General features: G+C 40.9%; 1 protein-coding gene across 3 annotated transcripts in view; it reads left to right on the top strand.

The window, feature by feature from the left end:
- ZDHHC8 (zDHHC palmitoyltransferase 8) overlaps positions 1–21,804 on the top strand; it is a 121,430-nt gene that overhangs the window by 90,992 nt on the left and 8,634 nt on the right. The window contains exons 2-12 of one of the 3 annotated variants that reach the window (XM_074921160.1): positions 900–1,021; positions 5,238–5,395; positions 8,593–8,765; positions 9,423–9,525; positions 12,842–12,933; positions 13,328–13,330; positions 14,276–14,317; positions 14,630–14,762; positions 15,667–15,784; positions 16,500–16,609; positions 19,537–20,573. In XM_074921160.1, the coding sequence (XP_074777261.1) occupies positions 900–1,021; positions 5,238–5,395; positions 8,593–8,765; positions 9,423–9,525; positions 12,842–12,933; positions 13,328–13,330; positions 14,276–14,317; positions 14,630–14,762; positions 15,667–15,784; positions 16,500–16,609; positions 19,537–20,573 (2,091 nt within the window). Of the gene's footprint in view, positions 1–899; positions 1,022–5,237; positions 5,396–8,592; positions 8,766–9,422; positions 9,526–12,841; positions 12,934–13,327; positions 13,331–14,275; positions 14,318–14,629; positions 14,763–15,666; positions 15,785–16,499; positions 16,649–19,536; positions 20,574–21,804 lie in introns of all 3 variants that reach the window. The other 2 variants (XM_074921159.1, XM_074921161.1) reach the window with 2 other exon arrangements.

Raw genomic sequence — 21,804 nt, 5'->3', positions numbered from 1 at the left:
GTCTAGTGTTTAGCGATAAGCTTTAGAGAGACTGAAATGGCTGAGTGAATCAACACTGGTTTTTATTGGGTAAAATTGCCTGTAAGGCTGTTTTCTGCCTTGGTCCTGCCCTCCTCTGCTGGTCAGAAGTATTCTTCTTTGCAGTTAGAACAGTTTTCCTGTAACTAACAGGCATTTCTCCATCCTCTTTCCAAAGTTGTCTACTTTTTCTCCTTTATCCTTTGTCCTCAGTTCCTCTTGGTTGTGTTTGCCAGGTGGGCAGCAAGCTTTTCTGGTGTTCACATGGCAGGAGCCATCCATTTTCTTTTTGATATCACATTCTTAGATTCTGCTGACACTTTCAGAGCACATGCTCAGTCTGACTAAACTTTCCCTCAAGTGGAGATTTTGGAGTGCTGGTTCTGAGTATCATTTGGAATTGAAAACCACTCAGGGAAGTGTAGTGAGAAGTGAGTGTGCTTCTCTTTGTACCTGCTGTGGAGATCAGTGGTTTAAGAATCCTATTCTGCTTTACACCAGTGAAAATTGAAAGTAACATCAACTGTAACAAGGCTATATAGAAGGTAAACAGAAGTGCAACAATGGGATGAAGCTTTTACACACAGAAGCAAAATGCCAGGTTGCAAATAAGGCAGTAGGGTTGCAAAGCCCTATGAGCCATGTGAACAATTGGTGCTTTCTGTGCTATGGAACAAAGCAGCTTTACAGAGGATGTCTGTAATGTACTTTAGATCACTGAAACTGGCTTTATGGAAATTTCTGATGTTAAATTGCAAATTCAGCCTTGCTGCATGGCTGGTTGGGAGGGGACGAGACTTCTCTATGTGATGATGCTGAATGGGGAGAGACTACATGTTACAGCTGAAAGAGCCCTTATCTATAACTTCTTTTCTCCACAGGTGCCCCTGGTTGACAAAAGCCATCTCCCCAGCCATCCCAGTGTACAATGGGCTCGTGTTTTTGTTTGTACTGGCAAACTTCAGCATGGCAACTTTCATGGACCCCGGAGTTTTCCCACGAGGTAACAGAGAATGGGTCTGGGGGGAGTGGGATGTGAAAACCCAAACCAAAGGAGGTGTCAGGTATCCAAACACACTGTTTGTTGACTAATCCTCTTTTTTTTTCTGGTATTCTTTCTTGTAAACTTCATTTATTATACTCAGCTGGCAGTAGAGGTGGGATGGTAGTGAAATGCTGGATACCCTCCATATCTCTTCTGAGCTAGGAGGTGTCAGTTGTCCTTGCACTTGCTCAGGCTGGCAGTTGAGGGCACAGGGTTGCCTAGAATGGTTCTCCTTGGGTAGCTCTCCTGGCTGATGTGATTGCGATTACCATCCCCTGTGTCATGCTGGCACATTGAATTTAAGTCACTGTCTTCACAATAGGTAATAGAGCATGGTGGAGGGGAGAGGCTACACTTTCTGAAACAGCTTCATCAAAGCAGACCTTCCAAAAAGCCTTTAAATGAATGCAAGAGGATTGAACGCTGAAAAAGATAATAATTAAAGCTTGACTTAAGAGTGTCTAAAAATGTATACATTTAGAAAGACATGCCTGTTTAAATTAGTACTGATTCACAGCTGATTAAATAGGATAAAGATTGCTCAGCTTTTATAATGGGAACCACAGTGCAGCTATCTCTCTTAACACATCCTAATGAGAGAATTATCACCTCATTTTATCCGTCTTCCAATAATTATTCACATGCAGTTTGCAGCAGAGACTGCTCTAGGCAGTCTTACTAAACCATGGGATCTGTACTCTGCAAGACGTGCTTTCTCACCTCTATTCACTGAATTCAATATCTATTTTGAATTGCTACCTGACAAGAACAACGTTCCTGTCCTGCTGGCTTCCTTGAATAGGAAGTGCCAGGTAGCAGCATCTAATGATGAGCATCTGTCTGCCATTCCTTTCAGCTGAAGCTTTTGAACCACTGATTAAGTGTTTTAGCACTCCAGTTAAGGAAATAATTGTGTGTAAAGGCAAATTAAGGCAAAGGCAGTCATTTGTGCAAGATTATGTGATGCAGTGTTTAGGTGCTTAAAGGTACAGATAGATGCTAGTGAGATTTTCCAAAGAGCTTTCCTGGACTCTTTAGTTCCTCCATCTCAGCAGACAGAGCAGTGGTTAAACATGCGTTGGGTGTGAGGTTATTCAAAGCATCCGTGCTCTTTGCCTTTGGTAGGAGGAGAGCTGGAATAAAGTTGTTCAGTTTTGAAAATCTCAGTCTGGGAATGCAGTATCTTTGTGCAAAATCATTCCCTCAGACTGGAGCCTGCAGTTGGGACTTCACCATGCCCTGAGTGATCAGTACTGAGTGTATTGTAAATTCATCCCTTCCTTTGCACTTCTCTAACTTCCTTTTGCAAACAAGTTCTTTATTTTGGACTTTGCATTTAAACGAGAAACACACAAGGAGGTCAAATAGAAACTTTGAAACTTTCTCATCACCTTCTCTCCCTTCCCATCTCCCTTAACACAAGGGAGTCAGGAGCAAAGCAGGAAGGAGTTCCTGCAGCTCAGCTTTCTTCTGCCTCTTTCTATTCTTTTGTGGCCTTATATCTCTATGCTGTATATGTGCTTGGTCTGGAAGAGTCTGGGAGCAAGGGGAGTGGGGAAAGGATGAGAAAAGGGATGGAAGCCATCGTGGAAGAAAGTGATGGAGTAGGAGTTTAGATGTGTGAAGGAAGCAAATGATAAGGAAAAGATGGAAAAGACTATAAATACCAGTGCTGGGAGGAAAGAGGAGCAGATGTTATTTCAGATCACAAGTGTGCATGTGAAAAAAGCTATCACCACCCCACACTGCCTGCAGAGCTGCCAGCGCAAAGAGTTCAAAAATTGTAGGAGTGATTTAAAATGAATATACAATAGATCTATCTGCTTTCTGTTATTGAAAATAGGTTTAATCTTCTTGTTTTTCAAGTTTCTTAGCACATTTCTCATAGTTACGAGTTTCCTTCAAAACAAAAAGAACAAATAAGCGATACAAACGCTGAGATTCTAATGAAATCACGTTTCATTTAGGGAAGTCACCAAAAATCAGATATGTTACAAAAACACAAGACTTGGCTGCCCTGTGTCAGTGGATCGGAGTATGAGAATCTGTGTAGTAAGATACATTCCTGTGCCAGTGTATTCTGCTCAGATCAGTGAAAGCTGGAAATAATCACATTTCTAGCTATATCGTATGAGCTTACAGGTACTCTGGCAGATAGAACTTGGGCTATGGGGGGAAGTAAACCCAGCTCACTCATGTATTGTTGAAGAGGGCCTGAATCAAACTCCCAGATCCATTACTCATTTTTGAATAATTCCTTAATTTATTTGCTCTCTGAATGTTTCTGGTATGAATCAGTATTGGCGCTGTACGAGTCAGTTGCCAGTAACATGACTAAATGAGCAAAAAAGCAAGCAAGTATTAAGTCGCTGAAATTAGGGCTACCCTGACAAAACTGATTTAGAGATCTGGGTTGAGACTGGCAATGTTTGTTGCTGGCTATTTATAGATACCAACTACAAACTGGCTTCCGATATTTTTGATGTTAATATTTTATACAAACTCTTCAAGTGTGTGTCAATTCTGCAAGGTTAATGTGTTTATATGCGTGTAGGTATACACAATGTACAGACTTTTTGTCTGCATAGGCAGGTTTTTTTACAAGAGTTTAAATGGTTTGACTGTCCCAGTGTCTTGCTTTCATATGCCCACAAGTATTATACAGCATGAGCTGGTTTCTAGTAGTATTGAAGAACCTACAGATTGTATTTATAGAAGTCCCTAAGGGATTTAGAGTCTAGCTTTCACTAAGAGTCCCACTGACTAGTTATGAAGGAAAATTATAGAGAATGGTGCCAGTACAGCACTCTGCTTCCATGCAGAAACATGAATCCAGAGAATACTCTTGCAAAGTAAATACTGTAGCTGTGCCAGATCCCAAGCTCATCTAAGTGAAGGGAGAAACTCCCTCTGAAGTCAATGGAAATCGGATCATGATAACGCACCTAGAGAAGATTTAATATAGAACTAAATGACAGTGATTGATGCCCCGCTGGGACAGTATTATCAAATTCCACCTAATTTGGAGCCAGTCAACCAATGCCAGCTGCACTATAATGTTTAACCAGGTGTTAAATAGATATGAACATCTTCGATTTTCTCTGTCAAAAGGAAACAAATAAAGATCACAGGAATCTAGAATAAAAGATGAACTTTCATGAACCTCATTCTAATTTTTTTCCTTTTCTTCCCAATATATACTTGTCTATTACAGACTGGCTTTTATTTTGTGCATTTATTTTTAAATGGCCTCTTTTCTTAAACAGGGAAGCACTTAACTGAGGTGATAAACCATCTGCCCTGCGTGTTGTCCCTAATAAGATGACTACGATATTGTCATCATCTTACTAATGGCAAAGAGAGGCTAAATGACTAGCTCAAGGCCACAGAGTGAGAAAATTAGAATACAGGACTTCCAGACTCCCAGTCCTGTGCTCAGATCAGTAGACCATGCTGCCTTTGAGAGAGGTGAGATCTTCCCAGTTATGTACTCTTACTAGAGCAAGAGCGTTCTGGGTACGCTCTGAAGAGGTGAGCACAGGATATACTCTAAAGAAGTGAGCACTGGTACAAGGGCTTGTCACAAGCACACAGACTGCTTCAGAATGGTGTGTCTCACTGTGGCATCACACTCCCTGGGGCAACAGGTCTCTGGGATGATTGTGAGCTGACACTAGAGTGCTGAACAAATTGTCACTCAGGGTCATCTGTGTTGATTTTGAGGTTTGAACTAGTGCAACCTTTTCCGCATATCTGTCAGTGTAATTTCTTTCTTTATGTGCTGGTAGGCTAGCACTGACTTAATCCTAAATGTATGCAGCAGAAGTTATCACAAAAAGGGCTTGGTTGATTTCCATTCCTCTTGGACTCTAGTTTGCAGCTCATTCATTCTGGTTGTAAATGCTGGCTAAGACTCCAACACCTCTGTTTGTCCAGGGCCTGGTGAGTAAGGCTGCACAGCACTCCTACGGGAGGTGCTAAAACAAGCCCTTATCACTGAAGTATTCTGCAGCCTGGACAACCTATTCTGAAAGCCCAACACTTCCACCACTCTGTTATTTCTCTGACAAGTCTGAGAGCACGTGCAGTGCCCCAGTATCCAAGGCACTGACTGGATTAGCTTTTATCTTTACCCTCTGTTATTTCCACTAACTTGTAGTTTTGCATTGAGCAGCAGATGAAGATGAAGATAAAGATGACGACTTCCGAGCTCCACTCTACAAGAATGTGGAGATTAAAGGAATCCAAGTACGGATGAAATGGTGTGCCACCTGTCACTTCTACCGTCCTCCACGCTGCTCTCACTGCAGCGTCTGTGACAACTGTGTTGAGGTAACAGTTCTGTTGATTATGTGATCTGTTGGCTTTGCCTCAGTGATGGGGTTGCACATACTACTGGAAACATGCAGCTCAGTGCTTTCCCCCAGTATTTCAGTTCTTGGAAGTTCCCAGCTGTAGTCTTGTTGATGGACTCCTACTAATTAATACCATTTGAGATGTAGCCCTCAGTATGGTGTATGTTATAATACATATACATTAATGTTTGATGTCAACTTTGTTGCCACTGATAATTAGAATAAAAATTTATAATGCTGCCTATGTCTCCCTTGAAGTAGCTAAGAGATCATCAGTGTAAAAAAGAGCTGAATGGAAGAGTCGATGCAGAGGCAGAGTGCAGGAGAGCAGGAAGCTCCGGGTGAACCATTGTAGCTTGTTGTGCATGAGCTTAGGGCTCATCACTTCATTTGGAACAAACTGGTGCTTACATTAGTGGCCAAGCAGAGAAGCTAGAATGGTGTGTGAGCTTTAGGAAAACCAAGCTCAAATTTCAGTGAGTGGTTCTCCAGTCAATAGAAGGACACCATGTTGGTTTCAACACCCCAGCTCAGAGCATGAACTCATTCATGTTTCCAGTGTTGGTTGCTCTGAATTATGAGACTTTCATGTTTCTTGATAGCCCTAGGTTCTTGATGAGGCACACAGGATTTTTTAAAAATACCCCCCAGACAGTAAGATGTGCTTTTGGGCTATAAACATCTCCAAAACTTGTAAGTACAGAGTTCTGTATCCACAGCAGAGTACTGCTGGGGGAAATTTTTTATTGCTGAGCTAAAAAAATCTACTTCTTAAGGATAATTTCTGCTGCAAGGTCTACTTTTTTTCCCAATAGAAAGATGAAATCTTTAATATGTCTAAAATATATTCAGTTGTGCCATTAAAATGAAAGGAATTACTAATCAGAAAGGGAAAAAATACTAGAGTCAGCTGGAATGCTGTATACACCATCTTTGTCCTAATCCTCTTTGCCATAAGCAAGGAAAGAGTTCCAAAGAAAGCAGCACAGTTACATGTGAGAGAAAAGCTGTCTGGGTTTATCTTGTGTCAGTCATTTTCTCCTTCAGGGCAATATATATCTAAGTTATAATTATCTGGAAGCGGTGCTGTGCCTAGTAACCATCGATAAATAGGACAAGGCTATCCTGTTGTGGAAGGCCTTAGTAGGATGTGGCTTTTGAGAGGATGGAGAGTAAGGAGCTGCGAAGGTCCCTGAGTGGAGGGGAATAGGCACAGCTATTCATAAGTTGTGTCACACAGTTTCTTTAGACTCTGTGAATTGCTGCATAGAGCTGGATTTTTTGTAGAAAACCTGAGTTGTATATATTCCTAGTTCTAAAACATAAATGTTTTCACTAATTCTAGATCCTGAGGATTATTTAGACAATGGTAAATTCTCAGCTGTCCCATAGAATTTCCTTCTTCTGCCCTCCCCAGTGGCTCAGCATGAAAATTCATTTTCAGCAAGTGAAGTTTTCTCAGAAAAAGATTGCTCAAACCTTACTGATATAAACACTTCCAATTTCATGCTGCCATAAGGCCTCCATGCGAGTCAGTTCTGCAGCAGAAATGAAAATGGGAGAGCATCCAAAAGTAACCTAAATAAAACAGCAGAACACAAGGTGACTCTGCCTAGCTCTCCAGAAGTTTTATTGATGGTCAGATCAGTTGAACGTTCCTTACTATTCTGGTGAGCAAGTAAGAAGCTCTGCTTGTATAATTAAATTACGACTGCTGTGGAGGAATATAGGCAAAAAGCATTAATGACTTCTGAATCAATAAATCATGGTCTTAAACAGCATGCTTTATTGATTCTTGTGATGCTTATTTCCCACTCACCTGTCTATTCTAGAAGAGCTTGGAGGCAGTGATAGGAGTTACTCTACTGGCTTCTCCATGTGGAGCACATTCAGGGTTGTAATTCATATCTTTTTGCTTTCAGTCTAGAATGTGCAATAAAAATTCTTTTCCCAAATATAAAACCTCTGAGATAAATTGATAAAAATGAACAAACAACAAAAGCCAACAACACTTGCAGAAGTAAAATCAGTTAAAACCTAAAGCCTGCTGTGACCAGAGGGAGCCAGAAATTAATCTATGACAATAGTAGTCAGATTTTTGTTTTCTTTACTGAAGTGTTTGCAGTGGATTCTTACATAGTTTCACAATGGATAGATAATTTGGGCTGCATACAACCAGGTTTGCATGATAGACATATGCTATGTCAGTATTTCAGATATAGCCTGTAATTATCTTTATTAAGTTGCCCCTGTCATTTTCTAATGTGCTTTGAGAAAGCTGTAATCCATTTTCTTGTATTTTGTAAATTTTTGGTAAATACGTTGTGTAAAACTTAAGAATACAAAAACTCCTTTGTCATCATTGAGGAATATTTAAAAATAACATTACCACAAAACAAAGAATAAACAATTCATTGGTTGATGTCATGAGTGTCTAATATCTGTTCTGAAAAACACAGAAATAAGGAGGGTTTATTTCTTGCACCTGATTTTGTTTTCACATCTAGAATAATCCCATTGAAGACAATGGATTTACACGCTTATAGAACTGCATAAAGACACTTGAAAGGTGTCTGTGGCTTGCCCTCGTTATTAAATCTCCTGTTAAAAGGGATCTGACTTTATGAGGGACTTTGAACTTTTGGCTGAGACAAGTAGGTTTGGGTTCATAACTGTTAATGAACTTGCACAGAACTTTGCTTGTGTCTTATCCAGATGTTTTTTGCTGGGGACCTGCTTGGTAAAAAGTATCTTTTGTGATGTCTGTTGTTTAAAGTAGATTTGTTCAGCTTTGTATAAATACAGAAATGTGGGGCAGAGAATTTTGCAGCAGTATTGCATCTTCAAAACGTTATAGGTTATGAGAACTTCATTGTAATTGACTCTTCTTGCTAAGGATGATAAAAAAATAGTGCTTCTGCTGCTAGCAGATAAAGAGCCTGTCTTTTATTTGCTTATATCCTCTCTCAGACCCTGTAAACACTCAAGTACCTCTCCATCCATAGATACAGAAACACTTGGTCCTAAGAAGAGCTCTAAAGAGAGTGTAGCATGTTGTAAAGCTGCAGAACTAGCTTGATAAAATCTTACATGATGATGGTTCAAATTTATCTCTAAGACAATGTAATTTATTTCACCATTTGGATATTCGCTGTCTGTCCCTTTCTTTACAAGGATTTTGACCATCACTGCCCATGGGTCAACAATTGCATAGGACGGAGGAACTACCGCTATTTTTTTCTCTTCTTGCTGTCCTTAAGTACACACATGGTTGGAGTATTCACCTTTGGGCTCATCTTCGTATTAAACCATATGGAAAAGCTGGGAGCAGCTCATACTGCTATTACGTATCCTTCTTTATGGTCTGTTGAGACTCAAGGTGACCTTGAAGAAAACGTGAAAGAATGAATCTGAAGATTTGTCTTTCTGGAACTGGTGGAGATCTACTCTCCTGATCCTCCATTGCTCTTCCCCTGAAAATGCTTAGTGCAGGTTTTCCTTTGTACCCATCTTACCTGTGTCACTGCCCATTACCCCCAAAACTATAGCTGAACTTCTGTCTCAGTCTTTGCTATGACAACCCAGCAGAAGGATATGCTGCCTCCCTGGATTTTAATTCCGTTTGGGTGTGACTCTACACTGCTGGGTACTATTTCTTGTATTTAAAACTCTGCTACTGTATTTTAAAGCAGAGTTTGCCCTGGGAGCAGACCCCCTACATGCTAGTGTAAAGCTCTGGCTCTAGATTAGTGCAGAACAGTCTTTACAAGGTGGTTAGAGCCAGAATGAATGTGTTCACATTACTTTTTAACCATCTCAAGGATAAGGACCCAGACTAGGAGCAGATGCACTTAACTTTGAGATAAAATTTAGTTAGACCTAAGTAGAGGTGAGGGACACCCTGCCTGTTTCCAAGATATTTTTTTTCCTCTTTTTCCTCTTCCTCTCCTTCATAGCCTCTTTTTCCCTTCACTCACCCCAGTTTCTTTAACTCCTGGATACAGAATGGCTGTCATGTGTGTGGCTGGGTTATTCTTTATTCCAGTCATTGGTCTCACTGGCTTCCATATTGTTCTAGTGGCCCGAGGCCGCACAACGAATGAACAGGTAAGAAGTGATCTTTTCTCTGTGTTTGTAGCTCAGATGTTGGGTTGGGAAGGGAATTCAGCAAGTCAGCTTGGATAAAGCAAAAAAATGATCCAAATCTTAGCAGTAACACTCTTACTGGGGCTTTTGTGAAGATCTAGGAAGATTGCCTAGTTTTTTATTTTCAGATTTTCTTCTTGAATGCACTATAAGCAAAGATTTCCCCCTTCTAACCACAAGGGATCATCTCTGGCTTGTTTACCATTTAAAATCTACTTGTGGCCTTGAAATAGGTTTTATGTGGAGAGTACCATTAACCCCAGAAGTTCAAACTTTGAGTGAGGCCAAACAGACCATGAGACTGAAAGAAAGAAAGGAAAAGATAAAATCATGCTTTTGCCCTGTCTCCTGATATTTTGAACTCCCCCAGCTAACCCACAATGCACATAATGAGGTCTGAGCTAGCTCTTTGTCTCGCTTTCTTTGTCTCTCTCTTGTTCTCATGCACATGCACACACACACACACAGAGGCTGTTGGACCTAACTCATTTCACTTCTCTAAGCCAAGTGCCAACATGACATCTTGTGCCAAAAAGCCTGTAAAACTAGTTCCCCTGCAGTTACTCAAATGTCAATAATCCACAGCCTCTGTGTGGGTGAGCCAGACCTATATGCGTGTGCATATGATAGTGTGATACAGGTGATAGAGATCTAGCCATGGGATCACTGGCATACCCCTGCCATTTGTAAGGGGTAGCTCAGTTAGGAAGCTTGATGCTGGTGCCAGTCAGCTGCACACACCATTATCAGCTTTCTTCCCAAGGCTAATTAATCCTGTGCATTCCAGAGCTTTACCTTTTCACAACTCCAGCTCCAAAGTGCCCCTCACACATCTGGGGTTTTTTCACTTTTTTTTCCACGTCACACTTCTTTTTCACTTTTCTTTTTTTCAAATGCATTTGTACTGCTCTTGCATCTGTGGGTGCTCTCTAGCTCATGCTGAGCAGTGTGCTGTTCTGGCTGTCCTGCAGGCTGATGGCTTCATGCTTACGTATGGCTGCTCTGCAGTCTGCAAGAGTTGAAGACATCTGTCTGAGGCCAGGCCTTTGTAAACCGGGATGAGATTGTCTCCTATCCCACAAGAGACAATAAAAACTTCTATCCAGAATGATGTGGGAGGTTTACATAAGCAAAGAATCTGAAGTCATTGTGAATTGTTGCCTAACAGTCTTTAAACAAAGCAGGCTTACCATAGCTGTAGAGTTTGAAATGCTTTTCTCTGTCCTGCTTGCAATCGGCTGCTCTTCATTTTAAAATTGATTTTGGCCACATATTAGGTTTGATAGTGCTAACAATAGTAGCATGGAACCCAAGGTGTTTTGGTCTCATAGTCCAAATCATGGTCTGCCTTAGGCTTATCTTGTGCAGTGATGAAAATTGTCCATGAAAATTTTAGGCTGAGGAGAAAGGAAAAATTTAAATTTAAAAAAAAAAAAAAAAAAAAAAGTAAAATTTAACTTCTTGTATAAACTAATGTTTAGAAAGGTTGAGAAATTTGCATTTAATTTGATTGAAAAATGCATCCTAGCTTGGTTTGGTTTCCTGAGCTACCAAACCACTTGAGATTATTTCATTTTCCCGTGTCATTTTCTGAAAATTAAATATAATCTGGTCGTAATTTCTGTTTAGTTGTATGTACTGCCTATCTATAAGTGGAGGATGGATGTTCCCAGCCTTCAGATCCCTTTCAGAGGAATCATATCTAAGTCATTAGGGCATCAGACCAGGAGTGATGGCTATGAGATCTGCTCTTAGCTTTCCACTGTTTTAAAACATTTCACTTTTCTCCTGCAGTCCCAGTATTGATTCTCTTCTCTCACACTGTTAGTTGTCTGCTGTCAGCTTTCCAGTTACAATATGCTCAGCTACACTTGTCCTCTTTTCCCAGTATATTTTATAGGCCAGTGGTACAGACATTTTTGGTGGTTTACTGTAAATTTTTGGTTCATTCTGCAGTTCGTAGGTTTTCAGCATTCGTAGTAGGCAGACTATGATTTAGGAGTGCATAATGGCTGAGTTTAGATGTTTGTAAGCTTTCCAAATGCCTCTGAAAGTCTTCTATGGAATCAAAATAACCCATAACCCAACATCTGCTCATATACTGGTATTTTTAGTTTCTGAATAAAGTAAATGAATATCCTTCCTTCTGAGACTGCTTTCTATCAGTGGATTTCAAACTACTTTAGAAACCAAATTGATATAATTAGTAATGTGATCTGTGAGTTAGAGAAACTTTGTTTTCGTATTGTGTTTGAGAAAATGGGCACAGAGATATGAAGTGCTTTGCCAGCATCTGGCACAAGTCAGCTTAAGCCCAGGATTGAATGCAGATGTGCCAAATGTCCCAGGTCCGTGTTTTAGTCATCAGATTAATCTTCCAACACTCAGAACTTCCAACATTTCTCTCTTGGCCTTTTAAAGAGTTTCATGTTATATCAAAGAGGCCAGCATAATATATTGCAAAATCATTTAATCATTGTTATTTTATGTGCAAGTAATTAAAGTATTTCTGGTACTCTGTAAACTTGTTGGTAGATCAGAACTATGAGTTGATTAAAAAGCATTACTTGCAAACAGCAACAGTAATGCTTTTAATGGCAACCACTATTAATCTCTCTGGCTTTATTGGTATTTATCCCCATGTGGTTACTTTCAAGTATCTGCCTGTAGAGTACAAACCCTTTATAATGCTTATGAAGCTTTGAATGGATCCCGCCAGTCTAATGAGGCTTGGCTTCTAACAAACTAGCTCATTTCCAAGCAAACATCGTAATCACCAGGGAGTTCCTGGCACCCTCTTGCACAAGGCGGTGGTTCTAGATGAACCTCTCTGATAAAGAGGAAACATTGCTGTCATCCAACATTACAAATGTTGAATTGACATTCCTGTTGGTTTGAAGAGGACTTGCCCTGGCACAGGGGTAGAAGGGACAGCAAAATGAAAGGGCCCGAACCAGGATGTCTGGCTGACAGCAGGCACAAATCTACTGCCGGAGCAGCATGGTGAGGTGAACCTGGCCGCTTTGAAGCCCAGTCACACTGAACTCACTGCCCTTTTGAGAAGGGATCTTTAGTTGGTGTGCCTCCTAGCTAGAAGTAGCTGATGAAGGTGGTGAGTTAGAGCAGGAGAGAGGAAGTACAACATTCAAGGAAAAACGATCTGTTTGGGAAGGACAGTAGGGTCAGAGCAAGGCATACTTGTTCTCGGTTTTCTCGGGGTTGGATGATGACTTTTATATAACCAGAGGTTTGAGCACTGTCCTGAATATGTTTCCAGGTGACTGGTAAATTCCGTGGGGGAGTGAATCCTTTTACCCGAGGATGTTGTGGAAATGTGGAACATGTGCTCTGCAGCCCCTTGGCTCCCAGGTAAGAGAAATGCTCTCAATTGGGAATGAGGGAGACAGTGGAGTTGTTGGGACAGAGAAAGAAAATGTGCTTGGTTGGGCTTGTAAGTGAAAGACCACTGATGAAATAACAGGGAAGTAAAGCAAAACACTCCTGAAGGCAGAGCTCTGTGATAGCTGCTTCACTGTTGCATGGCTGTAACCTGTCCAGGCAGTTGCTTTCTTCATGTAATTCATAACCCTATCCCAGAAATGTTTATTTGGAATGAGCATGTCAAATTATATCAAGATTTGATACCCTTGTCTTCACTAACTTGTTTATCCAGTGGATTTCAGTAACAAGGTAAGTTTCTGTAAATTATCATCATCCCAACATGACTTTTTTGCACTGTACAGTCAATGTCCAGGTATTCAAGTCTGTGGAAAAAAGGAAGGAAAAAAAATCAGCCTTTCTCCTTAAGACTTAAATCTAATTTAAGGCTGCTGTGGTTTTCAATCTCACTGGCACTTTCATTATCATAAAACAGATTTTCAGTGAGGTCTACATCATGGAACTTGGAATTTTATTTATGGCTTTCTATTTTTGGGGAAATGGATTTATCGTTTCACATTTTGAAATCAGGATTTTAATGCAATAGATCAGATGGGGTATAAATATCCTAGGTGCTGAGCTCTCCAGCCTGCAAACATGTTAATAACTGTACTACAAGAAGACTTATTTGAGCCTTTTCAGGGTGTTGAGCATTTCTAGACCCTGACACTGTTACCTGCTGGGTTTGTTTTCTTTCTTCACTGTGCAACAAATAAGTCCTTAAATACTGTTACATGTGTTAAAGTGAAGACACTGGAATAGCTGCTTCTCAAACTTACAAAATGTGAAAATCAGGTCAAGGTACTTTAAAAGAGCCAGATATTAGCAGTTGAGAGACACTCCAGTTGAGGGGGGTGTGAGTACTGTCATGATGGCTATTCTCAGATTTCCAGCAAGCAGAATGTTTGTGTTTTGTGAAGACCTGTTCAAATTGTCCTGTATGTTGAAAGCCACTGATCCATCACTACTAGAATGTCCTACTCACTAGGTAAATCAGAGAAAGCTTGTGTGTGTGTTGATATTTATGCATTGTACAGCCACTGCCCAATGGCACTTACAGAATTCTAGTCCACTGGAAAGAAATTAGATATCTAAAGTCAGCCATTTCCCTTTAGGTTTGTTGCTTCCTATAGACCTGTCTGTTTCTTTTACCTCCATTTATTTGAACACTCTAAGCATGCTACAGAAACAAGTCACCGTGTGGTAAGCTAGAACTGACAGCATATCATCTTCTCCATGTTAACTCCCCATGTACTGGGTCTTATTCCCCCAGTCACCGTCTTCCACCGCAGGGAAGCTGTTTCATGTTAACTAGGTAAGATCTAGTAAATTGCTTCCATTGGTGGTAGGCCTCTCTTTCTCTCTTCATGTGAATTGTGCTCTTGTCCATCAGTCCTTCAGAATTGCTTGGGTTTTTTAATGCATCCTCTCCTTTTGCTCACTAAAAAAACCATTGATATTTTTTTTTCTTTTTAATTATTACATCCATTGAAATAAATGGAGTTTGCTTACATAGATTCTGACACATCCTTAAATCATACTCTGGAAACAGGAAGATTTTCTTGTCTCTACGCCTTTTTCTTAGGTTATTGTTTATTTTAATTATGACTGTTGAACAATTAATCAGGTACATAGTCGAGCCCAAGAAAAAGCAAGCTGTGAGTGTGAAGCCTCCTTTCCTCAGACCTGATTTATCCGAGCGACAGATCACAGTGAAGATCAGTGACAATGGAATCCAAGCCAACCTCAACCGGAGCAAGGTGAGGGAGCCTTCAAGTGCTGCTTTTAAAGAGCATGGATTGAGCATTATCAAACCTGGGAGTGAGTTTGTCATTGAGAAATTTCCTTGAGACAATGCATTTTTTTTTGAGAAAATGATAGAGGTTGAGTCCTCGTTGTATACTTCATCCTCTGAAAATAACCACGGTTCAGTTACAGCAGCTCTTGATCCAGTAACAGCCCTTTTTGCAGCTCTAGAATAGAATTCTTTGGGCATCTTTTGGAAGAGGTGCCTGTTCTTTGCAATAGTTACTTTCTGTCCCAAGAGTTGCCACCTCTTGGTGTTCAGATTAATTTTAACAAACCTAACACTGTGTGGCAACCCTTGTAGCACCAGGTCAGCTGTTCTGCTTCAAAGAAGGATTTTAGCTTCCAGACTGCAGAAGGCTTGTGGTCCAGTGAAAGGAATATTGGCTCAGAAGTTGAGTTCTCTTCTCTCCTTTTTTCAGTTTCTCCTGGCATGATATAGAGAGAGGGATTTGTTTAGTCATATAAAAAGCAGTGGATTCAGAATAAGCCACCTTGCAAGATTTTTGAGGACAGTTACTTGTTCCACTCTTTGGATAGTTACTTGCTGAGAGCTGCTTGGAAAGCTGCTGAAAAATGTTAGAAAACAACATTGTCTTCTACCACATATTAACCAGCATGATGATAATGTTATTTAGCATGCCAAATAGATTAGGATCGTGCATTTAAAATTATACTGGCTTGTTATTCCAATGTTAATTTTATCTACACATGACGGTCCTTGTCTGCCGTGTACACTAAATCATGTTTGTCATTATAGGTATAGGTAGTTCTTGTTCTGTGGTACATCCAGCACTCTGACACATGCTGTTATTTAACCAAGTTGTGGGTAACGATTGATTCTTTGTTCATTTTCAGTCTAAAATTAGCCTGGAAGGTCTAGAGGATAAAAATATGGATGTGCAACCACCTCTCCCACCCAAAGGAGATCCAAGCAAGTACTCCGAGCTAAAAGGGCAGCTGGGGACCAGTGAAGGTATAGTTGCATGATCAGCATTTTATTTTTATTAATAAGAAAATATTTCAGCCTCTTTAAAAGGTTTCTGGTATTCTTTCAAAACAGTAATGGGATCTGGGTGAAGGGTTTTTGTCTATTTATAGGAGTTCTGAGCTAGGGGAATAAACAGCAGGAAAGGGAAAGAAAAGTCATCTGGAGGTGGTTCATCCAAGCCTAGGATAGATATATCAGTTTCACAGAGTTTTTAAACCCTGCCTTAAAGTTTTGATCAATTTTTAAATTAAAAATGTAATTTTGAACTAAGGAATCAGAAATACTAGCATGAAATGCTTAGGCATTACAAACTGAATTATTTCATTTATGGAATTATGAAATTTAAGCTTTGATAGTATTAAAAAACCCCTATTTTTTTCAGACAAAACTAGTAGCTGAATTCAACCCAAATATCTAGTATTTCAAAATATGGCAAAATTACTACTCACCAAAATATGTCACCCCACTTAATATATTATACCTTGTTTCTTCTTCTCTTTAGATTGCTGACCTGGCAGCAATATACTGTTATTTCCACAGGGGCCCCGTTGATTTTGGTGGAATTCTGCACAATAGTACTGCAAGTTGTATTCTTTCCAGAACAGCTCTGTTTGCAGAGGACCATGGATAGCAAGGAATTAGGAATGATAGCCTTCTGTCCACACATTTTAATATAAAATCTTTTTTTTTTCTTTTACAGAAGGTGGCCTTTCACCCAAACTTATCAGCCCTCCTACACCTGCCATGTACAAGTATCGACCAGCTTTCAGCAACAATCCCAAAGTCCACTACCATGCTACAGCGGAGCAGGTGAGCGGGCCTGGGAGAATCTGCTCCCAGCTGACACTGGTCAGCATGGAGCTGAGGATAAATCCACCACAGGGCTGTAGTGAATGTCAGAGCGTAAAAGTAAATAACAACACTCGGCACTGTTGTGTGATAGTGTATATTTTCACTGTGCTGCTTATGAAAACATGTCTGCTTTCCAGCTTTTCTCTGTTGAGCTTGACATGTCTGTCCTGCTGACAGGCGTGCACTGCTGCTTTACCAGTGTCTTGACCTGATCCTGAGATGCTGAAAAGAGTCACCTCCCATTGGCTTCTCCTGACATAGGTGCCAACTCACATTCACGTCAGAGAGAGCTGGGCATGCTTAGCGCTTTTCTGGATCAGACCCTTAGCCAACAGACAACATGCTCAGTGATTCCTTAAGATGTCAGCTTAGAAAACAGAAACAACTTTTAAAGCATCCCAAGAGATATTTTAGTTAAAATTAATGGAAGATTCCTCACGTTTGACTTTCTTTAGCACCTTCTCAGCGCATTTGGGTTATATGGGAAAAAAAACTTCCTAGCACTTGGCATCATTTCCTCCTATCACAAAAACTGAAGTCCAAACAGTTAGAGAGACTTGCTCTGGAATTTTGACTGCTTTCTCCTTTTGCTTAGGAATTTTGAAAGAGTTTACAGTGTTTCCTTTGGAAGCAGAGTGCAAAACTAAGCCTACTGCTAATAGGCTTGTTTTTCTCCCTTATTTCTCATGGACTTGTTGCAAATATTCCTTGGTCCCCCCAGCACTGAGAACAGCAGTTTGAAAATCACTGGTCTAACTTGTGTATTTGCAAGTCTTCACATACCAGTGGAGATACCCTTAAAACACACATGCTACACACAGTGCAGTTTTCTTACAATTAATTTCATCAGATCCTCCAGTGTCACCCCTGCAATAACAAGAAGGGATGATATAAATAAAGGAAAACACAGTAGAGATATATAATTGACTGCAGCAAGACTGGGTTAAGACAGAATGTTCCTTAAATGGTGAAGAAAACTTTTCTAGTATCCTTCTCATTTTGAAAAGAAAGATGGCAGTGGATAGTAGAATTCCAACTACCACCAAGTTCAGGTTTTAGTCTTACTGCAATAATTGTAAATGTTATTCTCTCAATTTGTCCACTTAGTGAAGAAAAGATTGGCTTATGAAAGGGAACATAAGAACAGCAGTGTGTTCACTGCACCCAAAAAATTTAATTCACCTTCACTGTATTACATGAAAAATGGCTTGACATCCAATTCAAAATACTCTATTTACAGGCATCAGATAGCAATTTTGAGCTTTGTAAGCAGCAGTATTTTGGGTCATGATGCCAAAAGTCAAAGCACTGTGGAAGGAAATCCTGTTTTATTCATTCAGTACGTAGCCATAGATGCAGTATAGATACCAGATAGGTGCTGGTTAGGCCAGGAGACTGGGCAGTGCTATGAAATGGTAACAGTGTACAGCATCTTCACTCTGAGAGTTGCTGTTTCAGTCCTAACCTGAAAAGAAGGATGTTGTTAATATAGGCTGACTGGTATACATACAATCAGCTTTGTGGACTTGTTCAATTTTATAGTAGTCACAACTTTCTAGTAGTCAAGTGGGGATATAAAAATGAGTTCTCTTGGCAAACTGATAGGATAGCATGTAGTTGTCTGCCAAGCCACATCTAAGTATAAGGTACAGGGGAAAGAGACTAGCTGGTGTAAGGAATATCATGTTGTCTCTTCTGTATCAGTTCTTCAGCCTGTCAATGTAATTCTGCTATTGAGCAGTGAAAGGTGTTAGGAGAGAGGGATCAGGACACAAGGATAAGTGGCACAAATATAAGCTACATCATTGCTCTTTCCTCCTCCTTTACAGGCTGTCACTTGGTCTCCTTTTTCCAGAGAAGACCATATTTAGCACCATGCTTTAGAAGATAGTGAGCTGTTTTGCATATTTTCCAATCTTCTAGTTCAAAGAAAAAAACTTCAAGAAAAATTCATAATAAAACAGATTTCTGCCAGTTAGGCTTTTTTGGATAATTTTCCTTTAAAAGAAATTAGATACAGAACAGACTGCATTGACTGTGTTTCTGATGAAATATGTGACTAATTCTTTGTTTGCAGAGCCAGTGTAGCCAATTTATTGTGCATAGCAAAATAACAGCAAAAATTATTAGCTTAGGACAGGATGGTATTTTAAGTGAACAGAACTGTAAGCAATCTTTCATAGAGTAAACCAAAGTGAAGTCCTGTCTGTTTTCAATGCACATAAATAAATTATGGCCTATGTTTCCTTCTCTGATGTGGCCACTCTCGCCTACAGAGGCAATAAAAAAGAGAAAATTGCTTCATTTTGTTGTCTAAATGGTGGGAAGGAGCCTCTCTGCTTTAATTAAGCTTAGGTGCTTAATTTTGAAGACCTGTGACCAGAAATTCAGAATTGCTGAATATTCATAGCTCTGAGTAAAGTGGATAAGAGTGTGCTGGTCCCCAGTGTGTTTAAATGAAGCCTGGAGTATTTCTGACTCAGCACGCAAAACCAGACATCTCTCAACTCCAGAGCTATTTGTAGAAAACTTGAAGTGCTTTTTCCAAGGGCAGTATTATCAGATTACAATCTGATTTACCTTGACTGAAACTTGAGTCTCATTTTAGAAGGTCTCTCATTCTGTGTTTTCGGTGTCCATGTATTGACATGTCTATTGCTGCCAATATTATTTAACACTTCTTATGAATAACTCCTCCTTGCTTCTAACATGTTTATCTGTATGCTGAACAAGAGTCAGGAGATTATAATGAACCTGTGTCATAGCTGGCCTGAGAGCCTGAGAGAAGACCTTCAGCTCATTTCTTCCCGTGCACTCACCGTGAAGAGCAAACCTGTACTTACATTATCACTGACTTCTGTTTCTCATATTCACTTCTGGTTTAGATCACCATGCAGGAGGGACACAGTCAAGGGGCTCTGATAGAAGAGGATGGCAGGAGCCTTGATTACCAGTCTGAACCCAGCTTGGACATCCCCAGCTACCGGAAGAGCTCCCTCCACAAGACCTATCAGTCTTCCCCACTCCAGATAGATTCCCTTGCCATCAATTCACGATCCCTGAGCCTGAAATCTGCTGGCAGGAGAGGGACAGACAAAGTGGCCCTTCATCCAATAAAGTCTGAAGGGGCGGCTTCCACCCCTTACAAAAGCATTTTTTCTCCCAATTCCCTGTCAAACAGAAATGGGAGTCTTTCATATGACAGTTTGCTAAACCCCATGTCACCCTCGGGGAGGAAGTGCATCGCCCATTCTGCCATCAGCTCTGTTGGGTACCACTCCCCGTATTTATCAGCCAAAATGTGCCATCTACGGGGGAGTGAGCTGCAACGCCAACCACCGCAGAGCTTCAGCCCAGTGCAGGGGGGTCCAGCTCCACATCAGCGAGACCCCTCCCCAGTCCGCTATGATAACCTTTCCAAAACCATTATGGCATCCATCCAGGAGAGGAAAGAGATGGAAGAGAGGGAGAAGCTCCTCCACTCGCACCCTGATTCAGTGTTTGCAGACTCAGGTGTCTATGACACCCCTAGCTCTTACAGCCTTCAGCAAGTCAGCACACTCTCTGAAGACCCACGCAGCATGGCAATTAGATATGGATCTAGAGACAATCTGATGGCTGCTACTAGTTTTAGCACAAGGAACCCTATACTGCAGTCCTCAGTGTCTTCACTCTCAAGTGCAATGACAAGAGCACCAAGGACTTCCACAACCTCTCTGCAAGCTGATTTAGCCAATAATAATGTCCAGTCCCATCAAGCACTACAGGGCAGGGTGAGCAATGGCTCCTACAAATCCCCAGGCCACCAGGTCCCATCGTCCCCCACAGGGATGCCCAGGTCACCCTCTTATGGAGGCCCAAAGGCTGTCTCGTTTGTAAACACTGTGGAAATTACAGAGGTGCAATCAGTGGGAGCACAAAGGTATGTACTGCTTTAGGTGCTGCTTAGCAATGTGATTCTGAGTGCAAGCAAGTACAGAGCCCTTCACTGGAGGCATGACCCAGATTACATGTTTGCGGTTGGCCAGCCAGGGTGGGAGGTTTGTGGGTGCTCTCTGATTCTGCAACACCCTTGTAGCAAACTCATCATGACAAAATATTTGCACATTTGCTGTAACTTGAACTGCAGGTGGTCAATTAAGTTGCAAAAGTCACAGTGATTTAGTGTTGTAACTGTACTGGATAATTATTTGCAAGGTAAGAGGCAGATTATCCCTCCCTTTATGCACAGAAGGGTGGAGCTCTTTTAGTTTGCAGCCTAAAGGGAGGCTGGACCCAGCCGTTGCTTGCGCACAGAATTAAATTGGGAGCACAGCACTTGCAAACATACCCTGCACTAAGAGAAACAGGGGCTGGGACCAGTCCTGAAAATCGTGCTTGGCATAGAGAGCTGTGTATTTAGCTGTATTGAGTGTCCCATAGTACAGGACTGGTAATAAAAGCACAGAGCATCTTGACATGACGTTAGGGCCTAGCTACCTCCTTCCTTTCTGTGAGGAAGTGTGGGGAAAGAAAGGATTTCCTGTGCTGAGAGCCTGAGTAAGTGTTATCTGAGCAAGAGCCTCAGCTGCAGCTTCTGCAGGCACTTTATCTTTCTTTCTCTTCCTTCTGGAGACTGTAGGGCTTGGAAAGTCTGAAAAGAGCTACACGATCCTGCCAGGGGTGCAGTTTTTCAGCCAAGTTGGGGCCTGGAGGGCTCATCAGAAATATCTAGGTTTTCTTTGCATCTGGCACTTACTGCACTATGCTATCCTCTGGTTAAGGTCCCAGGTTTCTCACTCCAGTATTATCCAACATTTTGGGGAAAGTTACTGAAATGTGGGAGAACCATTATTGTAGATCTCCTGAAGTTTAGTGCCAGCAAGTTTTTCCTCAGTGTTTTCAAATGATTTGTAGTTGTTAAGATAATTTGTCTATGGTTGAAGATCTAACTTTCAGGAGGTGGACAGCCATTTTTTCCTCTTCATATGTATTAAAAAAATCAGTCTGTTTCAGTGAAAGAAGACCTGTGGACTTTCTTTTGCCTCTCTGCCCTCTGTTTGAGACCTGGATGTGTCAGCTGCTGCTGTAGGAAGGATGCTAATGTATGAAAAGCTGTTTGCCTTTTCTTAGTCTCCAGTTCTTGATTATACAGTCAGCCTGTTGGTCCCACT

This window comes from Athene noctua, chromosome 17 (assembly GCF_965140245.1).
Source record: "Athene noctua chromosome 17, bAthNoc1.hap1.1, whole genome shotgun sequence".
Lineage (NCBI taxonomy): Eukaryota > Metazoa > Chordata > Aves > Strigiformes > Strigidae > Athene > Athene noctua.
Note: the sequence above shows the minus strand (reverse complement) of the source record. Positions and strands in the feature narration are given on the sequence as shown.